This window comes from Echiichthys vipera (assembly GCF_963691815.1).
Source record: "Echiichthys vipera genome assembly, chromosome: 15".
Lineage (NCBI taxonomy): Eukaryota > Metazoa > Chordata > Actinopteri > Perciformes > Trachinidae > Echiichthys > Echiichthys vipera.
This window is the reverse complement of record NC_139840.1, coordinates 22,925,390-22,946,933: the sequence shown is the minus strand read 5'-3', so window position 1 is coordinate 22,946,933 and position 21,544 is coordinate 22,925,390. Positions and strand designations below refer to the sequence as shown.

Sequence of the window (21,544 nt, the reverse complement as noted above, 5' to 3'; positions counted from 1 at the left end):
TTTTGTGCCCAAGCCGGTTTCCTATTATGACCAAGATTAAGGTGAATTAGCAGGAGAAGTGGTACTTGTTCGTCTCCCAGAGGAACACCATGGCAATGACCTCCTCTATCTGCCTGTGTCCCAGTGGTTCTCAAAGGTTTTTATCACACGGTACACCATAGACTCAGGCGTAAGCATATGTTTGTCATAATAAGGTGAACTACTACTTTTACTCTCTGCTCTCCATTGTCCTTAACCACTACGGAGAACAATATGATGCTGGAACTCAAAGCCGTCAGAATAGTGTGCTGGCCTTCACGTTTCACTCGCAGACTGTTACACTACCTCACTGTTGAAAATAAAGTACAGGAAAAGATGGGGAGGGAAGGTAATTATGATCATAATGATGCTGACGCAGTGCAGGAAGTTTTCTCCTGACACTCCAACGTGCACTGCTTGAAGAAGTGCTGATCCATCACTGACAGCATATTCTCCAATCATAGTCCAGAGGTGTGGCACAGTGTAGCCTGAGGAGTGAGATTAATCATAACTTAAAGGGGGGAGTCACCTTGTGTGGTGTGGGGAGAGGCTGTGGTCATATGGCTAACAATAGCCACATAGTATAAGTCTGATTAATGCCCGTGCGGAGGAGGAGACTCATCCATTTAAGTGGTGGCTATAAATCTTGTGTTCACGCAGAAGGTTTGCATATTCTCTGGTGGTGAAGTCTCGGGGATTCAGCTTCAGGTAGAACTGGCTGAAGATTCTCTCTCCAAACATGTGCATGCAAAATCTGAGGAATATGATGAAGTTTTGAATCACAGTGAAAAGATTGATTTTGTGTCCGCCGTGTGTAGAGATTAATGATAGCCCAGCTCAGCTCAGGGAGACCCCGCTGGAGACAATAGATGTGTTTGCCTTGACATGTGGAGCAATGCTGGGAGAGCACATGAAGGATTCATTAAAAAAAATGAGATACATACGTTTTTAGTTATTTTCCCAAGTTATGTATTATTACTGGTGATGCTGGGGTTATTTTTCACCTTGTGAGTCTGTCTGTGTGTGTCATTAAGGCAAAATGTGGTCCTGGAGACACCTACTGTAGCAGGAACTGACACAGCTGGGGTTAATGTGTCTGTGATCTCTTTAGACAGTTTCTGCATGTGAAAGCAGAATCTGTGGCAGCCGGACAGGATTTGGGTAGCGGAAGTGGTCTGGTTTCCTTTTGTAATATGTAGAAGTATTGACCAATCACGTTTGAGCATGCTTTGGCTGCATGCAGATACACAGAGAAAAAGTGAACCCACAGGCTGTCGAGTGATGATGATTTATCTTTTCATTAGCTTTCCGTTGTTATTTATCTGCATTCAAATGCAGATATCTGTTTAGAGAGGCGTTGTTTCTCAACTCCGAGTCGCTTATCTGACCGCAAACATTGACCGCTGCTCGGAACAGGACGTGTTGGCCCGGATATCTGCCGGCTACACCAGAAAGGCCAGAAATATTAGCTGTTGAGGCTTATCTGCTGTCAGACAGATAGCCACTGGGTTCCAAGATTGGTGTCTGTGGACAAATTTTCTCACTGTGATGTCGCACCTGTGCAAGATACAGTAATAAAACAGGTTAGTTGAGTTCAAAGATGGGTGTGGTGCTGGAGGTAAGGGAGTAGAAGGTAAGTAAGGGGCAATTCCCCCACCACTCCACGCCCCTGACCTGATTTGGCGTTGTGGCTGCAGGGACCCCATCACAGCGTCTCTAGTTTGTGTTTGTATGGCAGGGAATATCAAACTGGTTTTTGATGTGACTGGTAACATCTCTTTTCTTGTTTACATTCAATAAGTCAGCTCTTTAAAGGGTATGTCAATCAAACTGTTGTTTTTTTTATTTTGGCTTTTCATCTTTTTTTGCAAACAAACTCTTCAGCTGCAGCACAACCCATGTAGGCTTCACTAATAAACAAATGATTTTTGACACTCTCAAATGTCACTAAGAGCTGAAGAGACACACAAAAATACGTGTAAAATTTTCTCTTTGCAGGTGCTTTCAGCGCAGAGTCAGATGTGCGACATAGTGACGGAGATAAGCACGGAGAGGGATCTGTGTGAGGCTCAGATGGAGAACAAAACGACAGGTATGTGGTGTGTGCATGTTTGTATTCGACATGCCTTTATTGTCCTGCACTTCTTCTGCTTATCCTAATTCGCTTAATCCACAGGTAGTTTCTGATCGAAGTGACACAACGAGCTCTAAAGTCAACACAAGCCGTTCAAACCTCCCCTCTGGCTCTGCATCACACTTTGCATGGCTGAACACTGTTTTCCACCTGATGCCGGCCTGCTGTCACATGTGCCTTATAAAAGTACTTCTTCTTCTTCTTCTTCTTCTTCTTCTTCTTCTTCTTCTTCTTCTTCTTCTCCTCCTCCTTCTTCTTCTTCTTCTTCTTCTTCTTCTTCTTCTTCTTCTTCTTCTTCTTCTTCTTCTTCTTCTTCTTCTTCTTCAATTTTAAAGAAAACTTTCTAACTGATCACATTTGACCTTACTGTACATGATCATGAAACGCTATTAAGGTGCAACAATTTAAAATACAACAGTGAGTGTACAATGATGAAACTCACTTTAATGATTTGCTGTTCCAGTGTGTCGTTGATGAAGCTGGAAGTTGCATCAGAAACGCACCACATAATTATGTTCTACAAAGAGATAATCATGCTCCACTGAGCCTTTATTACCTCTGAGTGTAACCAAAACCTCACTCATCCTAACTGCATGTATCAAGAGACTCAATGAAAAAGTCATTAAATACTCATTATCTTCATTTTAATTTAGATATCGTTGTGCTCCCTATGGACGCAATCGCTGCTAAATCCTCACGGCGATGATGCAAACATTCCCCACTCAGTTGTTTGCAGTGGTGAAATGGCGAGCAGGTGTGGATGTCAAAGTGCCGTGACCTTAGTCTGCACCCTGAGAGCACACACGTGGATGGTCACCGTGAAATCAAATATCAGTGTGTAACAAAGGAAGCTGTTTTATTAGTCATGGTGGCGGCGTGTTAACTCAGGTCGTCCGCTCTTATGGACCCCAGGGGCTGTAATGGCCGCTGACCTGAGCCAACATATTTTGGCTGCCATGGGAACTCCAGTGCTCCACCTTTAGCTAAAGCAAGCTGTTTGAGAGTCATCTCATGTCTCTCATAGACATGTTCAAGAAATCTGCTGTGTTGTTTTCTTGGTGCATGTGGTATTTGTTTGACAATCATGACCTCTCTCTCTCTCTCTCTCTCTCTCTCTCTCTCTTTCTCTCTCGAGCAGGTTGCAATGGGACGTGGGATAAGATCACCTGCTGGCCTAGTGCCAACGTTGGAGAGGTGGTCACCATCCCCTGCCCCAAATACCTCTTCTACTTCTCCAGGGACGTTCCCACGCGTAAGAATCGTGCTTGTGTGTGTGTGTGTGTGTGTGTGTGTGTGTGTGTGCGTGCGTGCGTGCGTGTGTTTGTGAGAGGAAAGAAACGGGGAAGGAAGGCAAGCATGTGACTATATCTTCTTCTCCTTTCCTCGTTTGTGTGATGGTCAGCAAGTTCTGGGGGTCCTTAGAAAAGTACAGTCACTTGTTATATGTAACATGTTCCTGAATATGACCAAATCAGTGAATAATCTTTGGGTGATGCTGCTGTTTATTGCATAATGATCCAGACAGACACCGATGATACCTTGATGACTTGTGTAGGTGAACGTGAGGTGGTCCAGGTTGTGTCATGGCCCTTTGTATTTGGACATAATTAGACATATCATATGCAAGAAAGAGAAACAAGCTAATGTAAATGGACAACAGCAAATGTAAAAACTGGAGGAAAGAACGATAAATCACTACTTCATTGTATCCATTATTATTTCAAACACCTTAGCGAGATTGTTTAAAGCTGCTGTAATCAGTGTTGTTATATTGACAAAGGATCAAATAACTGTGTAACGTTTAAAGGTGTCGCTCACAGCGCAGTTTCCTCTCAGCTCTGTGGAACGTTTCAGCTGCTTTTAGCTCATTGTTTTGGTTTTATGGCACACAGATTTACTGTTTCAGTTCAGTCTGACACTCTCATCAGGTCATGTTCAGCCGCAGGCAGCTGTTTTCAGTGGAATAGCAATAAAGATCTCCTTTATACACTACCTGCTTATACAGGCGAAAGACAAAGTTAGCAACTACTGTAGACAGTGCGGAGCGTTGGGAACCCTGAGGCATTCTCAGCTAGATGAGAAATAAATATAATCTCTCCAGCGTATTCTTGCTTGGAATAAATCTCAATAATCCAGATGAAATGTCACAATTCACTGGAGCATTGGTATACATGTGCGATTGGAAATGATTTGGCATCTCCCTCCATATCTGAGACCAGAAATAGGAATTACAAAGTACACTGAGCATCCCGGTGGCTTATATCATAATGTTATTCTGGCCCACAATCACCTGTTGTTTATATCTTTCCCGACACCCCGTCTCATATATCACAAAGAACACAATAAAACTGAAAACACACGCCACAGCTGAGTCACAAAATGACAAACAACTTCCCCTCCCGGCACCACTCATGCATCAAAGACACGTCTTTGTTTATTTGTCCTCCTTTAATCTATGAGAAACCTCACAGTGAAGTAGTAATTATGAAGAAGCGAAGACACTCTCCTGAGGATTTATTGTGCGGGAAACTTGCGGAGTGTTTGTACAGTAGTGAGTTTCCTGTTCATCTTCATTTGTCATTAATTACCACACCGAGTCTCCTCAGTGTAATTACGCTTGAGTTGATGGAGTTGTTTATTTGTATTCATCTGGCAGAGAGGCCTCGATTTCAACCTGCAGCCTTGAGAAATGTTCCTTTATTGGAACTATAGTTCTAAGCTGTACTTTTAAAAATAATGGATCTGATGGCTATGTGAAACCTGTCAGTTGTAGTCACCAACCTGCAGAGAATTATGCAAACTTAGCAGATGTTCAGCTCTACGGAGCTTTTTAGCCCTTTTAGCCAGTTCAGCACATTGTTTCGGTTTTTCCCACCCACAAACTCTCACACTAGCCCCTCTCACACGGAGAACAGCATGAAGGTTCACTGCAACACCAGCTTTTTGGTAATTCACTCAAAGCCACAAACCATCAACGTTACATGTGACAGTAGCACAACTGTCAGTAGAGAAGGACGGACAGACTGCAGTGACACGGCACCTGCATGCATTTATGTTTTAATGGAGAGAGAGAGAAAGAGAGAGGGGAAGAGAGACGGTGGATTTTACACGCAATATTTCTGCAAGTTATTAGTAGCTTAGGTTACTGGGAACGCTGCGGGGGCTCCTTCCCTCTGCGTGTACTGTTGCGCTGCAGAAAAACAGAGAGAGGATGGAGCGTGGTTCAAATTCCCCGTGTGAGTGGTACCAGAGCGGAACTGGAGCAGGAGATAAAGGCGGCTCTCCAACCTTTTTTCAAGCCTTTATTATATAGGACAGACAGGAAATGGGGTGAGAGAGAGAGGGGGAGACATGCAGCAAAGGGCCGCAGGTTGGAGTTGAACCAGCAGCCACTGCCTCAAGGACCTTCAGCCTCTTTACATAGGGCGACTGCTCTAACCACTCCCTGCCCTGGCTCACCAACTTTTAAAAAATCTGCTTGTGCACATGTGTCTGTCCCTGAATGCAAATATACAAATAAAATATACAATTGTTTGCTAATATGTTCACTCAAGCATGTTGCTTTGTCTCCAAGTGGCTAAAAAAATCACTTAAGATGAACCTTAACAAGGTTAACGAGGTCTGACAGATTGTATATAATAAGATAACAATAATAATAACTGCTTTGTTTTTAAGGTAGGACAGTGCACATTAATGTACATCGATATTTACATATCTCTGTAAACATGCCGGATTATAGCAAAGCTGCTTATTTGCATCTGTAGTCCCTAATAAATAAATAAAATATATAACAAATAGTCACACAGCACAATACGTTACATAGTCAGAAAGACATCAGACCCAGACAGGATATAACAATGGAATAAAAAAATATTGTTCAATTAGGCTCAACTCCAGTTAGTGGTCACACTTTAGATTTGAGCCATTGTTCCAGTTGTCCTTTAAAAGAAGAGTTTGTGGGGGGTTCCCCTATGGAGGGAAGACTGTTCCAAATGACACCTGATAGGTCGAAGCTGCACAAACTCAACCCACAGATCGTTCTATCAGCTGTGATAAAGTTACAGATTTTAGCTATAAGTGACTGCAGTCCTTTTACACACCTGAGTGTCTCTACACGCACCTGGTGAGGGGGTTCGTGCCCCTGTAATCCCGTCAGTATTCAGGACAAACCCTAAATTTATCACCAGGCTTGGTGCGGAGGAGAGGGGTTTTCTGGGAAGCTGTGATGTGACCCAGATGGGAGACAGTGACCTGAGAGAGGAGAGTACTCCAGGGAAACGAAGAATGAAGAATCACCAGATTTGTATGGCACAAGAGGGATACGTCAAAGGTTGAAGGATGAAGCGAAAGAGGTCTTCAAAGACAGAGATAATAAGCGGCCTGTTCCGCACTGATGTGCATGTTATCAATTATGCAGTAAATCAGCCAGTCAGGGCAGGTTTCTTCTGATTAAACCTGCTCTGATATCAGGTCATGTAAGGAGGCCTTCAGTAAGGAATGATGATGATGAACCGCCATAACTCACTGCTACAGTCGGGGGAGAACCTCGTGCCTCCAAATGTGAAAACAGCCATGTTTGTGTAGCTTGACCGCTGTGCATTTTACAGTTTATTCGTCTCATTTTTAAAAGTTCTCTGAACCCAGAGAGGCTTAAGAGATATATGACAGACTTCTCAAGAAGTCGCATTTTTTTGTGAGTGTAGTCGTGTCAATTTATCTTATTGTCAAATATATTCTCTGTCAGTCAACGTGCATAAGACTCAAGTTATTGACACGTCCCAAGTTATTCGTTTTATAAGCCTCACGCACACACACACACGCAAAAACTAGCGTTACGAAACACGGCGCCCCAGAGATACGGGGTCAAGTCGTAAATGTAGTCGAGATAGAGTTTGCCATTCTCATGAACTCTTTACTTAGAAGGTCTAACACAAACACACACACAGTCATCCATCTCTTTCAATAACACGGGTGACTCTCTCTGCAGGCTCAGGGGGACTGACCGGTTTCACCTGCATGCCATAACATTCAGCTCCACTGACCCTGACCGCTGCACGCTAACGTGAACCTTCCTCCAAGATATAATTAGACAGGATAAAGCATTTGACTGATACAACACTGCAGAAAAAAAGCCTAGAAATTAGAGCAATGATTGGGTGATTATGTAGTTTGGGCTCTCGTTGTCGTGCAAAACCCCTTGCAGTCATGTTTTGGGGGGATGATGAAAGCATTCTTCTGGCAATCCCTCAAACAAGCCAAATCCAGCGGTGGCATGGGCTGGAACAGCAGGGGCTTACCGCCGCCTTTGTGTCTTGTCATGTTGTTTGAGGAAGCTAAGCCTCATTCTTCTCTGCAATACGCCACTCAGGTATTTGTGAGCTGACCGTATTTTAATGCCAAATAAAGACTTTGGATTGTTGGCCATTTCCCAACTCGGCCTTGATTTGATAGTGGCTGCGGATTGTAAAAGATTCTGAGGAATGTCCTACATTTAGATTTCTGCGCGTGGATTAATTTGTCGCCAGCGCTCTTTCTGTACGGACAAGAAAGGAGATGAGCAAACGCTGCAGATAAATACTGCTCAACAAAAGACGGAGATGTCGGTCTACGCTTGTGTTTACAGGATTAGATACGCCTCGTGACGATTTACGGAGGATTTTAAATCTAATGAACGATTAGTTTCTGCATTTTCTTCCTGTTGTTTAGGAAAAAGTCAAACTACTGTATCTATTATTCAAGAGGCTTTTCTGATATAAAGGATTACCATATGCAATAATCATTCCTGAAGATAATGTTTTCCTTTAAAAAACCCAAATCTTTTAATTCATTAAGTGATGCACATTTACTGAAATAGCTATTCGAACATTTACTCAATTTCTTAAAAAGCTTGAAGCAAAACAAAAAAAAAAATCTGATTTTGATGTTGCTTAAGTGACAAATAAATGTACTAATGTGCATTCGCTGAAAGGGAGCTATTTATAATGTGTAGTACGACAAGATGGGAAATTACAAATCCACTCATTTATTTACCTTTTTTATTATTTGGGTCTTTATCCCTTCAGTCTTTACCATTTGTTCTTCTCTACTCTACTGGACTCTACTCTGTTCTACTCTTCTCTATATTAGAGTAGATTCTTACATTAAAGTAGAGACTCTACATCTACATCTACTCTACTGAACTCTAGCCTCAGAGCTCTACTCTCCTCTACTGAACACTACTCCGCTCTACTCGTGTCTATTGAGCGCTACTCTACTTAAGAGATTTCCTGTACTCTACAGAACTCTACTCTACTTAACTTTACTGTGCTCTACTCTGCTTTACTGAGCTTTACACTAATTTAATGAGCTCCACTTTACTTTTCTCTCCTGAGCTCCACTCTGCTTTACTGAGCTCCACTCTACTTTTCTCTTCAGAGCTCTACTCTGCTCTACTTTACTTTTCTCTCCTGAGCTCCACTTTGCTTTACTGAGCTCCACTTTGCTTTACTGAGCTCTACTCTGCTTTACTGAGCTCCACTCTGCTTTACTGAGCTCCACTCTGCTTTACTGAGCTCCACTTTGCTTTACTGAGCTCTACTCTGCTTTACTTAGCTCTACTCTACTTTTCTCTTCAGAGCTCTACTCTGCTCTACTTTACTTTTCTCTACTGAGCTCTAGTCTTTCGCAGCGGCGGCCCAAAACTGCAAAGCTCTTGGTCGTCACGCACATCCTCACCTCAACCCAGTTCAACTGTATCATCCCTCCCCTTTCAACCCCCATCATCCCTCAACTCCCTTCCCACACCCCTTGGTCATTTTAAACTAAAACCTTTCTAATACCGCACCATGGTGTGGTCTTGTTAGTGAATCTACTTTTATCTACTGCCCTCTACTCAGCTCTACACTTGTCTATTCTAATCTACTGAACTCTACTTGGCTGTAATCTACTCTTCTCTATATGTCTCCACTTAGCTCTACTTTTCTGAGTGGCTCTATTGTGCTGCTCTTTACTCTACTGAGGCCTAGTCTACTAAACTCTAGGCTCCACTGTCTTGTACTTTAGTGAGCTCTACTCTGAACTCCTCTCTGGTCAAAGTGCCCTCTCCTCTCTTTATGGTCACTCTGATGCACTTGGACCTTTCACTTCTGCCCCCCGTGGACAGACCAGGGTAAAAATATCTCTCTGCTCGAGTGCTGTGTGTGTGTGTGTGTGTGTGTATGTGTGTGTGTGTGTGTGTGTGTGTCTGTGTGCGCGCACCCTGAGAGTAATTAAGAAACAGATGCAGGCAAATACACATGGGAACCGTCCCAGCATGTTTGAGCCGATGGGACGACTGATCCCCTTCAGTCATTGCTTTTAGTATTTGGAAGTATTCCAGTGAGACACATCAATTATGTACAAGACACACACACATACACACACACACACACACACACACACACACACACACACACACACACACACACACACACACACACACACACACACACACACACACACACACACACACACACACACACACACACACACACACACTATATTCTAATTATGTTTCTATGAATAACACATTCTGATTAAAAAACACTGTATCCGTCAGACCAACGACTCTTCTTCTGTCCCTCTACTCTTCAGGTTACCTTTCAAAGACCTGCACTGAGGACGGCTGGACCCCAATCAGCATAGACTCCTACATACTAGACTGTGGATATGATCCTAACAACACCATTGACGATAATACGTCGGTATGGCAACCAGAGTCTGGGTTATGGGCTTCATTTTAAATGTCAAATAGTCCAGATAAACAGACTTTTTCAGTAACTGAGTGTGTTTTTGCAGGGAGAGTTCTATGACACCATCAAAGTGGGTTACACCATTGGTCACAGCGTCTCCCTCATTTCTCTGACGATCGCCATCATCATCCTGTGTCTCTTTCGGTAAGGAGATCTGTCAAAATGGCACTTAACGTCCCCGCGTACAGACAATCAAACACCTTTTTCCCGTCATTTAGAGCGATAAAACAGCGTCGATCTCTCATTTCACACCATGCTTCCTGCATTTTATAGAGGTTTTACAGTGTTTTTCACACAGTAAATGTGACTCAGACAGATTTTTGTGGGACAAGACGTCCAAATTTGACATCATCTGCTGTTGCAACATTTCTCAAACAAAGCAGCCTGCAAAGCAGCCATAAAGTGGAACCACTTAGACGGGCTGTTGTTCACGACGTGTTTCCTTTTGACCTTCTGTCCAGGGGTTGCAGAGAAAAAGTGTGCTAGTTGCTGCAACATAGCACTGATCATTAGAGTAAGTTTAAGCGGTTGGTGTGTGTGGCCATTCTGTTCAGTTTGGTGTGTTTGCATCTGGAGTGTGTGTGTGTTACGGGCTAAACAACAAGGGATGTGTTTACTCCTCTGGGTTATTAAATGCCAGTGGTTCTTCTCTAGCACTGACACAGGATGTGAACAGCGTCGTCTGTTTATGGTCGGCTGCAGACGTCGTGTTCATCAAACTCCTCCTGCTGGGATCGCTCGCCTGATGGGTTTACACAATTCAACCCCGATCATAAGCTCACTGGGAAGGCATTTGTTTGAGAACACCCAGGAAAGAATTTACATTAGAGACATTTTCTCTGCAAAACAAAAACCCTGACTTGTTCTTGTTTACCTCTGTGCTGAATGTTTCTGCCTGATAAATATGTTTCACTGGAAAACTACATCCTGTATCCAAGTATGTAACATACAGATAGCTTTTCTTGACATTTAAATAACAGCGCAATACAGTAGGAGCACATTACAAGGCAGTAGTCATGTTCACTGAGTGCTGATAATGACTGCTCTTCAGCTAAAACATACATTCTTTCTGTGAATGTTGCAAATGCCCCCGTGAATGAAGTCTGTGAAGTTCCTGCTGCATTCTTCCTTAGTATTTATGCGGATTAAGTGCTCAGGTCTTTTAAACACACTTCATCATTGTTTGAGATCCTTAATCATGAAGACAATTATGCGTATTGCATTTCCTTCTTGATTTAAATCCTGTAACGGCCGGCCCGCAGTGGTTGCGTCCCATGTTAATTGGTTGGAGCAGCCCACCTGAACAGTGTGGCTCAGCAAAAGCAACAAAAAACAGCCCTTTTGACATCATAACAGCGCTTTCACTGCCGTTTCAACGTGTATAGATGTAGGTTACGTCACAGACATGAACACAATTTATAACTCAACACTTTCAGATTCTGTTTTGTTTCCGGGGACAGAATCTCGACCTTCTCTGTCTAAAACAAATATAAATCACATTTGTATTGAAATTAAAAAAAATTTAAAACATTTTTTTTATTCATGGCCATTATCATAAGCAAAACTCCATAAAGAAAGTCAAGCAGCACCACAGCAGCAACTACTGCATGTGTGGATGCCTGTGCAAGCCACTTCAGCAATGCAGCCGCCATGCACTGCTCATGCATGCAGCCATAAGTGCTTCTCAAAGGAGGGTACTGTTACCCCTATGGAGTGTAATTCTGCAGGGAGTACTTGATTTTGGAGTACTGATCCGAGCTGACTTCTGGCGTGAAGCGGGGTACAACCTGGACAGAACACCAGCTTATCGCAGGGCACATAGATACGATCAGAGACAGACAACCATTCACACCTACGGGCAATTTTAGAGTCATAATAATTTAATTTAGTGATGCAGCATTTAAGTGTTTTTCAGTTGTTGTTTAGTAAGTCAGACACTGAAGAGGCTGCACTGTATTGCATCTTTTTATTAATTATTCCTTTTTTTTTTACCAACAATGTTTTGCACTTGAAAAATATTCAATTAGAAAAAGTTTGAGAACCACAGATCTAACAGTTGATGTGTCCTGTTTTACAGGAAGCTGCACTGCACACGGAACTACATCCACATGCATCTGTTTGTGTCTTTCATACTGAAAGCCGTGGCTGTTTTCATCAAGGATGTGGTTCTGTACGATGTCGGGGAGACGGACAATTGCCAGTCACCTGTGAGTAGACCGTTGTCAGAGCCCCAACACTGTGGAGCACTCTGCCCGTTGAGATCAGACTCACCACGACCTTGGCATCTCCTAAATGGTGGTGCCTGCTTCTGTGGTCCTGCATGACGCTTCCTGCTACTATTATAACTATAAGTCATATATACTATCATTAGTCTTATAAATTATAACATTTGTAGCCATAAAAACACCATCAGTGGTTTGTCTCGCTGTGTGGTAGCTGCTATCGCTGCTACTCATCGTTGATCATGTTTGTCACCACAATTATTAATATTTTTCATGTTCTATCCCCTTAGCTGTGCTTGTTTCTACTATTCTGCTGTATTAACTGCCATAACATATAAGTCATATTCACATTACTATAGATTTTATTATAGTTACTGTTACTCTTTGGTTGCTTGCATCTCTGGAAGTGTGTCTGTCTCTGTCTGTGTGTCTGTCTCTCTCTGTCCATCTGTCCGTCTTTTCTCTCTTTCTCTCTCCTTTTCTTCCTCCCGAACCGGTGCAGACAGATGTCCGTCCTCCACAGAGCTGGGTCTGTCTGACGTTCCTGTCTGTTATAGAGAAGGTTTTTGTTGCCACCGTACTCTACGGGGGAATTGTTGGGTCTTTACCTACTCTGTAAAGTGTCCTGAGATAACTTTGATTATGATTTGTCACTGTAAATAACATTGAATTGCATTGAAATAAATACCTTCTTAAAGCTTTCTTTTACAGGAAAATACTATAGAAATCAAGTTTATTTATTAGTATAATTATAATTATTATGATACTATCCTCTGCTCCCCCATCTCACTCAATTGATTTTCTTCCATGCATTATCACAAGTCCTGCATCATAGATCAAGTTAACTCGTCCATCTGAACGAGCAGCAGCAGCCGCCAGCTGTTCGCTTCTTTCCTGAGCTGAGGCAGACTCTATTTAATCACTCGCGTACACTTTAATGCTTTGTCTCTGAGTTTACTTAACATGTGAGCGCTCAAGTGCTCGTGGGTGTAGCAGTGTTTGCCGAGTTCCCTCCACTCCTCAGACGACGTTCCTCATTCATGTGTCCAGCAGGATGTTGTGAGAGTTCCTGTTTGCTGAACATTAAGCCTGAACTATAGAGAGCTCGGTCAATAAATCACATTTAGAGTTTTGATATAGTTTTAATCCTTTCGTCTCGACAACATGACCATAGCAACAATATCAAAACACTGTAAGTGCTGAGTTCAGATAAAGAGTAAGATAAGCTACTGGATTAAATACAGTTTCATATAATAAGGCTGTTTTATTCTTTATTTGTTGGATTAAGTTTCCAACGTCAGCGGTGTTTTCTCAGGTCTCCAGCTGAGTCCACTGCTTTATTACCTGAAAGGATTAGACCGGCAGTCTGTAAATCACCTGCTATACTATCTCTAAGTGCTGAGTGTTAATGGTTGAGTTTAGATATTTCCTCCTCAGCGGACACAGATTGTCCTGGTCCAAACACAGCTGCTAACCCTCTCAACTGTTTCTGTTGTATAAACTCTGCAACATGTTAAACTCCACCTGTTTTACATATTAAGGTCAGTTTACCAATCATAAAGAGCACCACGCAGCCTGGAAAATACTATAAATATAAAGATTTTCGTATATTTGATTTTTCACATTTTAACCTGCCTTTAAAGTTGCAGCATTTTTTTGATCATATTCACTGAAACCGATAACCTGACTCCGCCAGATGGAGTGATTTGCATAATTCTCATTTTCTCCGCATATCCATCTGGGAACTCTCGGTTGGAGAACTTTTGGGAAGGGGCGAAAATATTGGTTGCTGATTGGATAAATCGTCTGTCTGTCACCAATATACACATATATATTTGCCATTTGTGTAACGTGAATTCATGGATCTAGGTCATAATTTCAGGTGCCCGGTCCATATTTCAACAGAAGGAACCAAGAGAAGAAAGCGTTAGCGAGAGGCTGGCTCGATAGCTGCTCATCACGCCGTAACACGTCACACGCATTGATTGACGTCATCGCGATGCGTCGCTTTGTTTACAAATCTTTCCATAGACCTCAGAGTTTTTGTGCGTCTTGTCCGACTGTTTTTGAATATTTTCATCCGACCAAATCTGCATTAAACACTCCACCTCCGCATCATACCAACGTGAACCTTTCGCCGCCATTGTTTTAAATGTCCGCGCATGGTCCGTCCTCCTTTTTTCTATGTCCGAACAGGCGCAGAGGTGGGCTTTACAAAAGCCCACCTCTGTGCCTGCGTCCCAAATGGACCGTGGCCGGCAAGCGTACCGCACCTAGGCGCATTGCGGTTGCACTCACACTGGTCAAACGAACTAGACTTTACCCATGAAACGTGCTTGGCCACATATGGATGGACAGTGTGAGTGCGGGCTGAGTCACCTCATTCTGCCAGACTTGCCGACTGCAGCTTTAATGGACACCATTTCCCATAAGTCCTTGATGATATAGACATTTTTATATAGCTGAGGTTAGAACTAAAGACTTGGGAAATCTACAACAATATTTCGAGAGCAAGGTGTGAGGGGCTTTACACATAAATCTCAATTACACTTTGATTGCAGATTTAATCAATGTAGCAGTCATAATTACTATAATCAGCACAACCATGAGGTAACCCCAGTAGATTTTTGTCTGATTATGCTATGCTCATCATTAATTGTTGTAATGAGTGTTTCCTCACTGTCAAGTCTAAGAGAATTGTTTTCTTATAAGTGAGTCATCAGTACTAATTTTAAAGTAATTTACTAAAAGCATTCTAAGATTTGCCTCGTCCACTGACAACTGCATTTATCTTCGTCATTTGAGCTGCAAAATAATTGCATTGATCTACGTTCACTGGTAATGCAATAATCCACTCACATCCTCGTCCTCCTGTAGGTGGGCTGCAAGGCCGTGGTGGTCTTCTTCCAGTTCGGGGTCATGGCGAGTTACTTCTGGCTGCTGGTGGAGGGCCTGTATCTCCACACTCTGTTAGCTGTTTCCTTCTTCCCTGAGAGGAAGTACTTCTGGTGGTACATCCTGATTGGTTGGGGTACGTGCCAGCCTCTCTGCCATATTTTGATGTACACAGATTAACTCACGAAAGCTCATTTTCAAGGAGATCTGATCCATCAATTTGTCTGAAGTGGCAACCTGGAAGTCTGTTTGGTCTTACTAAAGCCACAACATACATGATAATAAATGAATGAATGTATAAGTGACGTTTTTATACATGCAGAGGGAAAATGATGTGCCTTCCCATCTGCGTATGAATGAGTCTTGCTGCCAGTTTTAGATTAGCAGCAGCAGGCAGCTGCCACTCCACTCCACGGCCTGAGCATCCTGCCATGCTTTTGATGTTCTTGATAAGAAAATAGCCAATTTAACTAATCCATGCATGCGCGGCAGACATAATATGTGATTAAAATGAATCCCCCCCCAAACTAAGACATCAAACAAATTCAGACTTGAACTTTTTTATATTTTTTAGATAACTAGATTAAGAATTCAGGATGATTCACTGTGCACATGCTTAGTTTAATCCTTTTTCCTTTATCCGTATCCTGACGTTTATAAGGGGGAAAAAAAATAATTTTGGGGGTAAGAAAGTTTTTTTTCTGCGTTTATTTTTGTGAAAGCATTACCTGAATCGCAAGTTAATGCATCGAACTGAAAATCACATTGATAATGTGTCGTGCAAGTTGTTAGTTCTAATGTTTTAGCTGTTAGCTGCAAGGTAAGCTAGTTCATGCCTGCAAGAGTCTGTCACAGCCTACACGAACACCACTTTTGTATTGTATTTATATGTTTTCTTTAGGTCTTGGGAGAGAAAGTGTCACGGGGGAGGCTTTTCGCCATTTTAAAAAGAGCATCAAACGATTTGATAGAGCAGGAAAACCACAGACTTTAAATAAAGATGGACGGTTGACGCTAAAACATCGCCCCCTGGTGGCTAGCCATAGTAGTTCCTATCACACTGATTTTTGATTTCTGAGTATTTTTTGGTTTGGATTTATTATTTGACGCTATAAAAACTGAGCGAAACATCATGAATGACAGCTGTGACTGACTCACTATTGGTCGGGCGGGTGCATGGGCGGGACATTCAATCTGCCCGACCATCACTGCGCAGACAGCATCTCCAAACCCGAATCATCCAACTTTATATACAGTCTGTGGGGAAAAGAGAGAAACACACATACACACTAATTAGCCTGTCGAATGTTGAATAAAAGACAATATCAATATCTTGCTTGTTTTGTTATAATCCTTATTTTATAATGTTACAATCCACTCCAGGCTTGGCCACAACTAACCCGGATTATGGGTCGGATTGTAACATTTAACTCTTTGTGTTTGAGAATAAACTACGAATTTGTGTTACAGATATAACAGCTGTACCATTTCATAGCAGACACATGTAACTAGTTTGTGCCACACTGGAATAAAAGAGCTCCAGGATAAAGACAGAAACATCACAACCATCCACGGTTACATGCATGTATTCATCCAGAAGTATTGGCCTTGAGAGCTTTCATGTTTGGCCCTACATTTTCATCTTTCAAACACTTTTGGTCCTAAAGATACACTTGCCCTTGAAATGTATATTCAACTTCCATTCCCCAAATTTCTGATGCTCCTTTTTCCATCACAGCAATAAAGTCGCTCTATAAATAGGTCGGAGATGTTGTGTCTGCCAGCAGGAAAATGGAAACAAGCCTGTGACTGTCCTGCAGATACCCTGGATCAGCCAATATTGGCACAGAGCACATGATTACAGTTGAAAATGATAAGCATACCCAAAATGCAATATTACTTTAGCTATAAAAAGATTGACAGTGTACACATGCTGAAGGCTCAACGTAATTTTTGGTGGTGTTGAGTCATTGTGGGGGTTTTGTTTGAACACAGTGGACATAATTAATAGTTTCTCTCAGTGAAACCGAGATTATTTTAATGTTGAAATAACTTGTTTCTTGTTTGCAGGGGCTCCAACCATCTTTATCTCAGCGTGGGTGATTACAAAGGCTTATTTAAATGATCCCGGGTGAGTTAATCATTGCTTTAATCAAGCTGTAATTTATCAGTACAGCTGATTTAAACAATACACATTTACACACTCATAACATAACAATGATATCTGGTCTCTGCCGAGGTCTGTGGTGAACTATTAATCTGCAGCAAAGTGTTTACTCAGATAAGAGCTGAGTGTTTCACGGCTGCTACACTGCCTTACAAAGCTGCAAAGTGCAGAAACTATTTTTGTTCAAAATGAGTCCATTTTTTAAAGTGCTTTACCCAAGCCCCCCACCACAGGAAGCCCACTGTTCAGTTTGTTTGATGCTTTTTGGGATCATGGTTTCTGGTTCGGTTTGTTTTGCACATAAGGGAGAAGAAAATATAATTAATTTCTATTATTCTCTCTGTATTATATCGTTTGCAAAAATAACATTTTTCTTCCATCCAGAGATTTGATAATGTATGAAATCAACGTAATTGAAAAATGTGTTTCGATTATTAGACATGGTAAGAATTCAATAAATGAGGCAGAAGCAAAACTCTGTCATGAGCTACTTCATAATCACATATTTTAATACATTAAATCTAGATTATTTCATTATATACTAGTTAATTAGTTCAAACGGAAAGAGAGTTGAAAGAACACATTTTGTTTGTAGATGCTGTGTTTTTCCTGCGTCCTTTAGAAAAAAACAAAAGTACTTAACGGCTTCGAAACTTCAAATCCCTTTTTCTCATCTTCACCGTGTCTGTTGTTTCTTCTCTCTGCCTTTGAAGTGCAGCTTAAGGGTTTGTTCTTTAATTTATTCTCTTATTTTCTGACAGTTTGTTTCTCTCTCCCCTGACAGATGCTGGGAGATAATCAACGACAGGCCATGGTGGATCATCAAAGCACCTGTTCTAGTCACCATAATTGTGAGTCACACTCTCTTCACGATGTACGTCTCATCTGCTCATCACAGTGTAGGAAATTCAACTATAATCAGGGCATTTGAAACATTTTGGGACCCCTTTTAAAAAATATTTTTTAGTGCATAAAGTTGCTGTTGAGCCCAGATTAATATGAACACAGTAATCACCACCTTGTGCCAACATCTGTTATCTTTATGTAACAGCGCTTTTTTTGTGACTGTATGTTAGAGGCTGAAATGGAAATTACATTAATTCAATGAAAATTAAACAATGGAATAAAGTAGGATTAGGATATTGGCAATAACTGTTATTATAACTATTATTATTATTATTTTTTGAAAATCTTGGCAGCAGTTGTCGCCCCTTGAGCACAATTTGTAAGCGCATTATGACATTTCTTGGGGTATTTCAGCCCTTAACGCCCACTGACTCTTTGACTTTGACTCTTTTTTGCAGGTAAACTTTTTCCTTTTCATCTGTATAATTCGTATTTTGCGTCAGAAGATGAACTGCCCCGACATCGGAAGAAAGGAGTCCAATCAGTACTCGTAGGTTTTCAGTGCAGATTGTATCTGGTTTCTTGGGCTTTTTCACAAACGCGGACACAATCCCTCTTCACTTTTTCATTCTTGTGCTTTTTTCAGGAGACTGGCTAAATCCACTCTGCTGTTGATACCTCTCTTTGGCATAAACTACATCATTTTTGCCTTCATCCCCGACCACATCCACCCAAAAGTGAGGATGGTGTTCGATCTCATTTTGGGGTCGTTTCAGGTAACGTCACATAAATGACGAACATGCGAGGTGTTAGTTAGCAGTCTGTTGGCTATGTTACAACTTTCCAAATGTCACACAGAAGCAGCGCTACTTTCTGATGAATTAAGGGATTGATGCACCTAATCCGCCTACAAAGGATTGTCATCTTGTGTTTTAGCTAAAAAATAAAAAATTGTGCCACAGATAGAAAATAGAAGTGATCCTATGATTGAAGTTGCAAGAAAACAGCTCGATAACACAAAGACAGTTTGTCTGATTAGGCAAGTGAATGGTTTGTTTAGCTGACCTGTTTAATTTTGTTTGCTTAAAGTGTAATTCCGGCGCACAATCATCCAACTTACATACATACGTTATTTTCGTGTAACAACTATTAATGGAAAAATCGGGTAGAGTCGCTAACAGCCGGACTTGGCCAACAGTGATTAGCTCGGGGCAGTACGGTGAAGGCATTAAAACCTCTTTTTTAACCACTAATGCTGCTCAAAATAACAGCAAACCTCTGCAGCAGCATCAGAAGAGTCCCTACACAGAAAACAAAGCACCAATGGGCTCCTTCCTTTTGCATTTACTTTGGTAATCCACTTGAATGGACTTTACTATGAGAGGAGCTGGTACAGGGGCCAGTAGGTAAGTCTTTAAAACACTCTTTTAATAAACTCTGGGTCCCTGTTCACATACTACATTGTTTCTGCTTTGTTTAATGTGTAGGGATTCCTAACATGCCACTGCAGAGGTTTGGTGTTATTTTGAGCAGTATTGGAGCTAATCAGTGTTAGCCACGTCCGGCTTTTAGCCACTCTCCCATATTTCTTTGTTAATGGTTGTTACACGAAAATAACTGTCTTGATGGCTTATTTGACGTATGCAAGTGCCAAAAAAGACCATGGGCGCCGGAATTACACTTTGAATAATGATGATTTAAAGAGTATTAGGTTGAATGTGAACGCTGGGAGCCAAGTGCAGCGGTGGAAACCCAGCGATGGAAAGTATTCTTAATTTATAACCGTTGGCGCGCAGAACGATATCTCCTGGGAACTTTTCCCAGAGATCTAAATGATGAACCTCCTGTCTGAGCCTGAAGTTGGTCAAAGTATAATCGTCGTTACTCATGCACAAGCATTTTGAGCTTTTCCCCAGCTGTACTATCACACTGTTGTTTCTTTTTCAACAACAACTCCTATCGGTCTGTAAGTTTGATCTACTTCTCTGTCTCTTTCAGGGTTTCGTCGTTGCAGTTTTGTACTGTTTTCTGAACGGAGAGGTGAGTAAATTCAAACAAAAAACAACATCTTGGTTCTACCACTTCTGAGTTTATCTTTATTTGTTTGCAAACCCTCTGCTAGTCTATGTGGACTTCACAACTGGACTAAAGGAACATGTATTAAGCTGCATTATCACTGTACATTAAATTAGGATAATTATGGTTTGTTTAAATGTTTAAATTATCTTTAAATTATGTGTTATCATGTTATTGTCAATAATTATTTAATTTTAAGGGGTAGGATTAAAGTAGTTTATGCTGCTGTTGTCTTTTGTTTATTTGTTTTCTATTGTTTTCTGTTCTTTTTATATTTTTCTTGCATTTTACTTGTTCAAAATAAATAAATGAATAAATACAAATACAAATAAAATCAAAAGATGAACTGCCGGCCACACACTAGAGTATTGGTTCTCAAACTTTTTTCAATAAATATAATAAATATTTTTTTAATATAAGCACTCTCTGACCATGAAAAAACAGTTTTGGTAGATTTTGTTTCTTATGAAGAGGCCCCATCAGTGTCTTGATTTACTAAACAACTGTTTTTGAACAAAAAAAACAGAACTACTGCAACATTTCAACCACAAATCATGATTGCATTTGCTGCGACACTTTAGTTTACTGCAGTTAACTTAGGAATGCTGAATATGAATGGGGTTTATCCAACTCACATTTTCATTTTTACTGTGCTTATTAACCTATATTTATTCTAGGAGTCATGCATGACTCATATTTTATAAATTATCATCTCACCCCCCTCATGCACCCCCTGCAGTACTCCAAAGTACCCCCATTTGACAAACACTGCTCTAGAGAGAACCAAGCTGATTTTGGGTGGTGGTTCGATGGTTCTAAAGATTATCATGCCAGATTTTCTTGTTGTGTGAGAGTGTATTTTATGTCCCAATATAATGCCCGGTGGTCCATCTTGGATGCACCGATTTTATATCGCAAATATGTCCAATATTTATGATCCGATACTTGAGTGGCGAACACAGAGGACGCAATCACATGAGAAACAATGATAGCATACGAACAACAAACCTGTCAAATAATATGTTCCGTTTTCATGCCCTCTTAACGCCCCCCCTCTTCGTCTGTTTGTCTACCCCCTCGTCTCTCCTGCAGGTGCAGGCGGAGATTAAGCGTAAGTGGCGCAGGTGGATGCTGCAGAGGTTCCTGGGTACTAACACCAAGTACCAGCAGCCCTCCATAGGCAGCAACGGCAACAACTTCAGCACCCAGATCACCATGTTGACCAAATGCAGCCCCACAACGCGCCGGTCGTCTGAGTGTCCGGAGCACCTCTCTACCATCTGAAACCCATCTGCAGCTCAGTTTCTGCCGTTGGGTACTGAATTGTACACACACGCACTGTTGCAATGCAGTTGATGTTGGTTATTAGAGGTTAATGTGACGTTTTAGTACTGACGCTAATATTTGTTCATTGTAA

General features: G+C 41.5%; 1 protein-coding gene across 1 annotated transcript; it reads left to right on the top strand.

Annotated features, from left to right (window-relative positions):
• Positions 1-1,618: 1,618 nt before the first annotated feature.
• Positions 1,619-21,411, top strand: LOC310958218 (vasoactive intestinal polypeptide receptor-like; the record flags this gene model as incomplete). Its single annotated transcript, XM_083929067.1, has 13 exons — positions 1,619-1,636; positions 2,017-2,110; positions 3,291-3,404; positions 9,764-9,873; positions 9,968-10,065; positions 11,999-12,128; positions 15,021-15,174; positions 17,109-17,169; positions 17,990-18,056; positions 18,510-18,601; positions 18,698-18,827; positions 20,050-20,091; positions 21,220-21,411. 13 exons carry the CDS (start codon positions 1,619-1,621, stop codon positions 21,409-21,411), a joined length of 1,302 nt encoding a protein of 433 aa, XP_083785193.1.
• Positions 21,412-21,544: the final 133 nt, after the last annotated feature.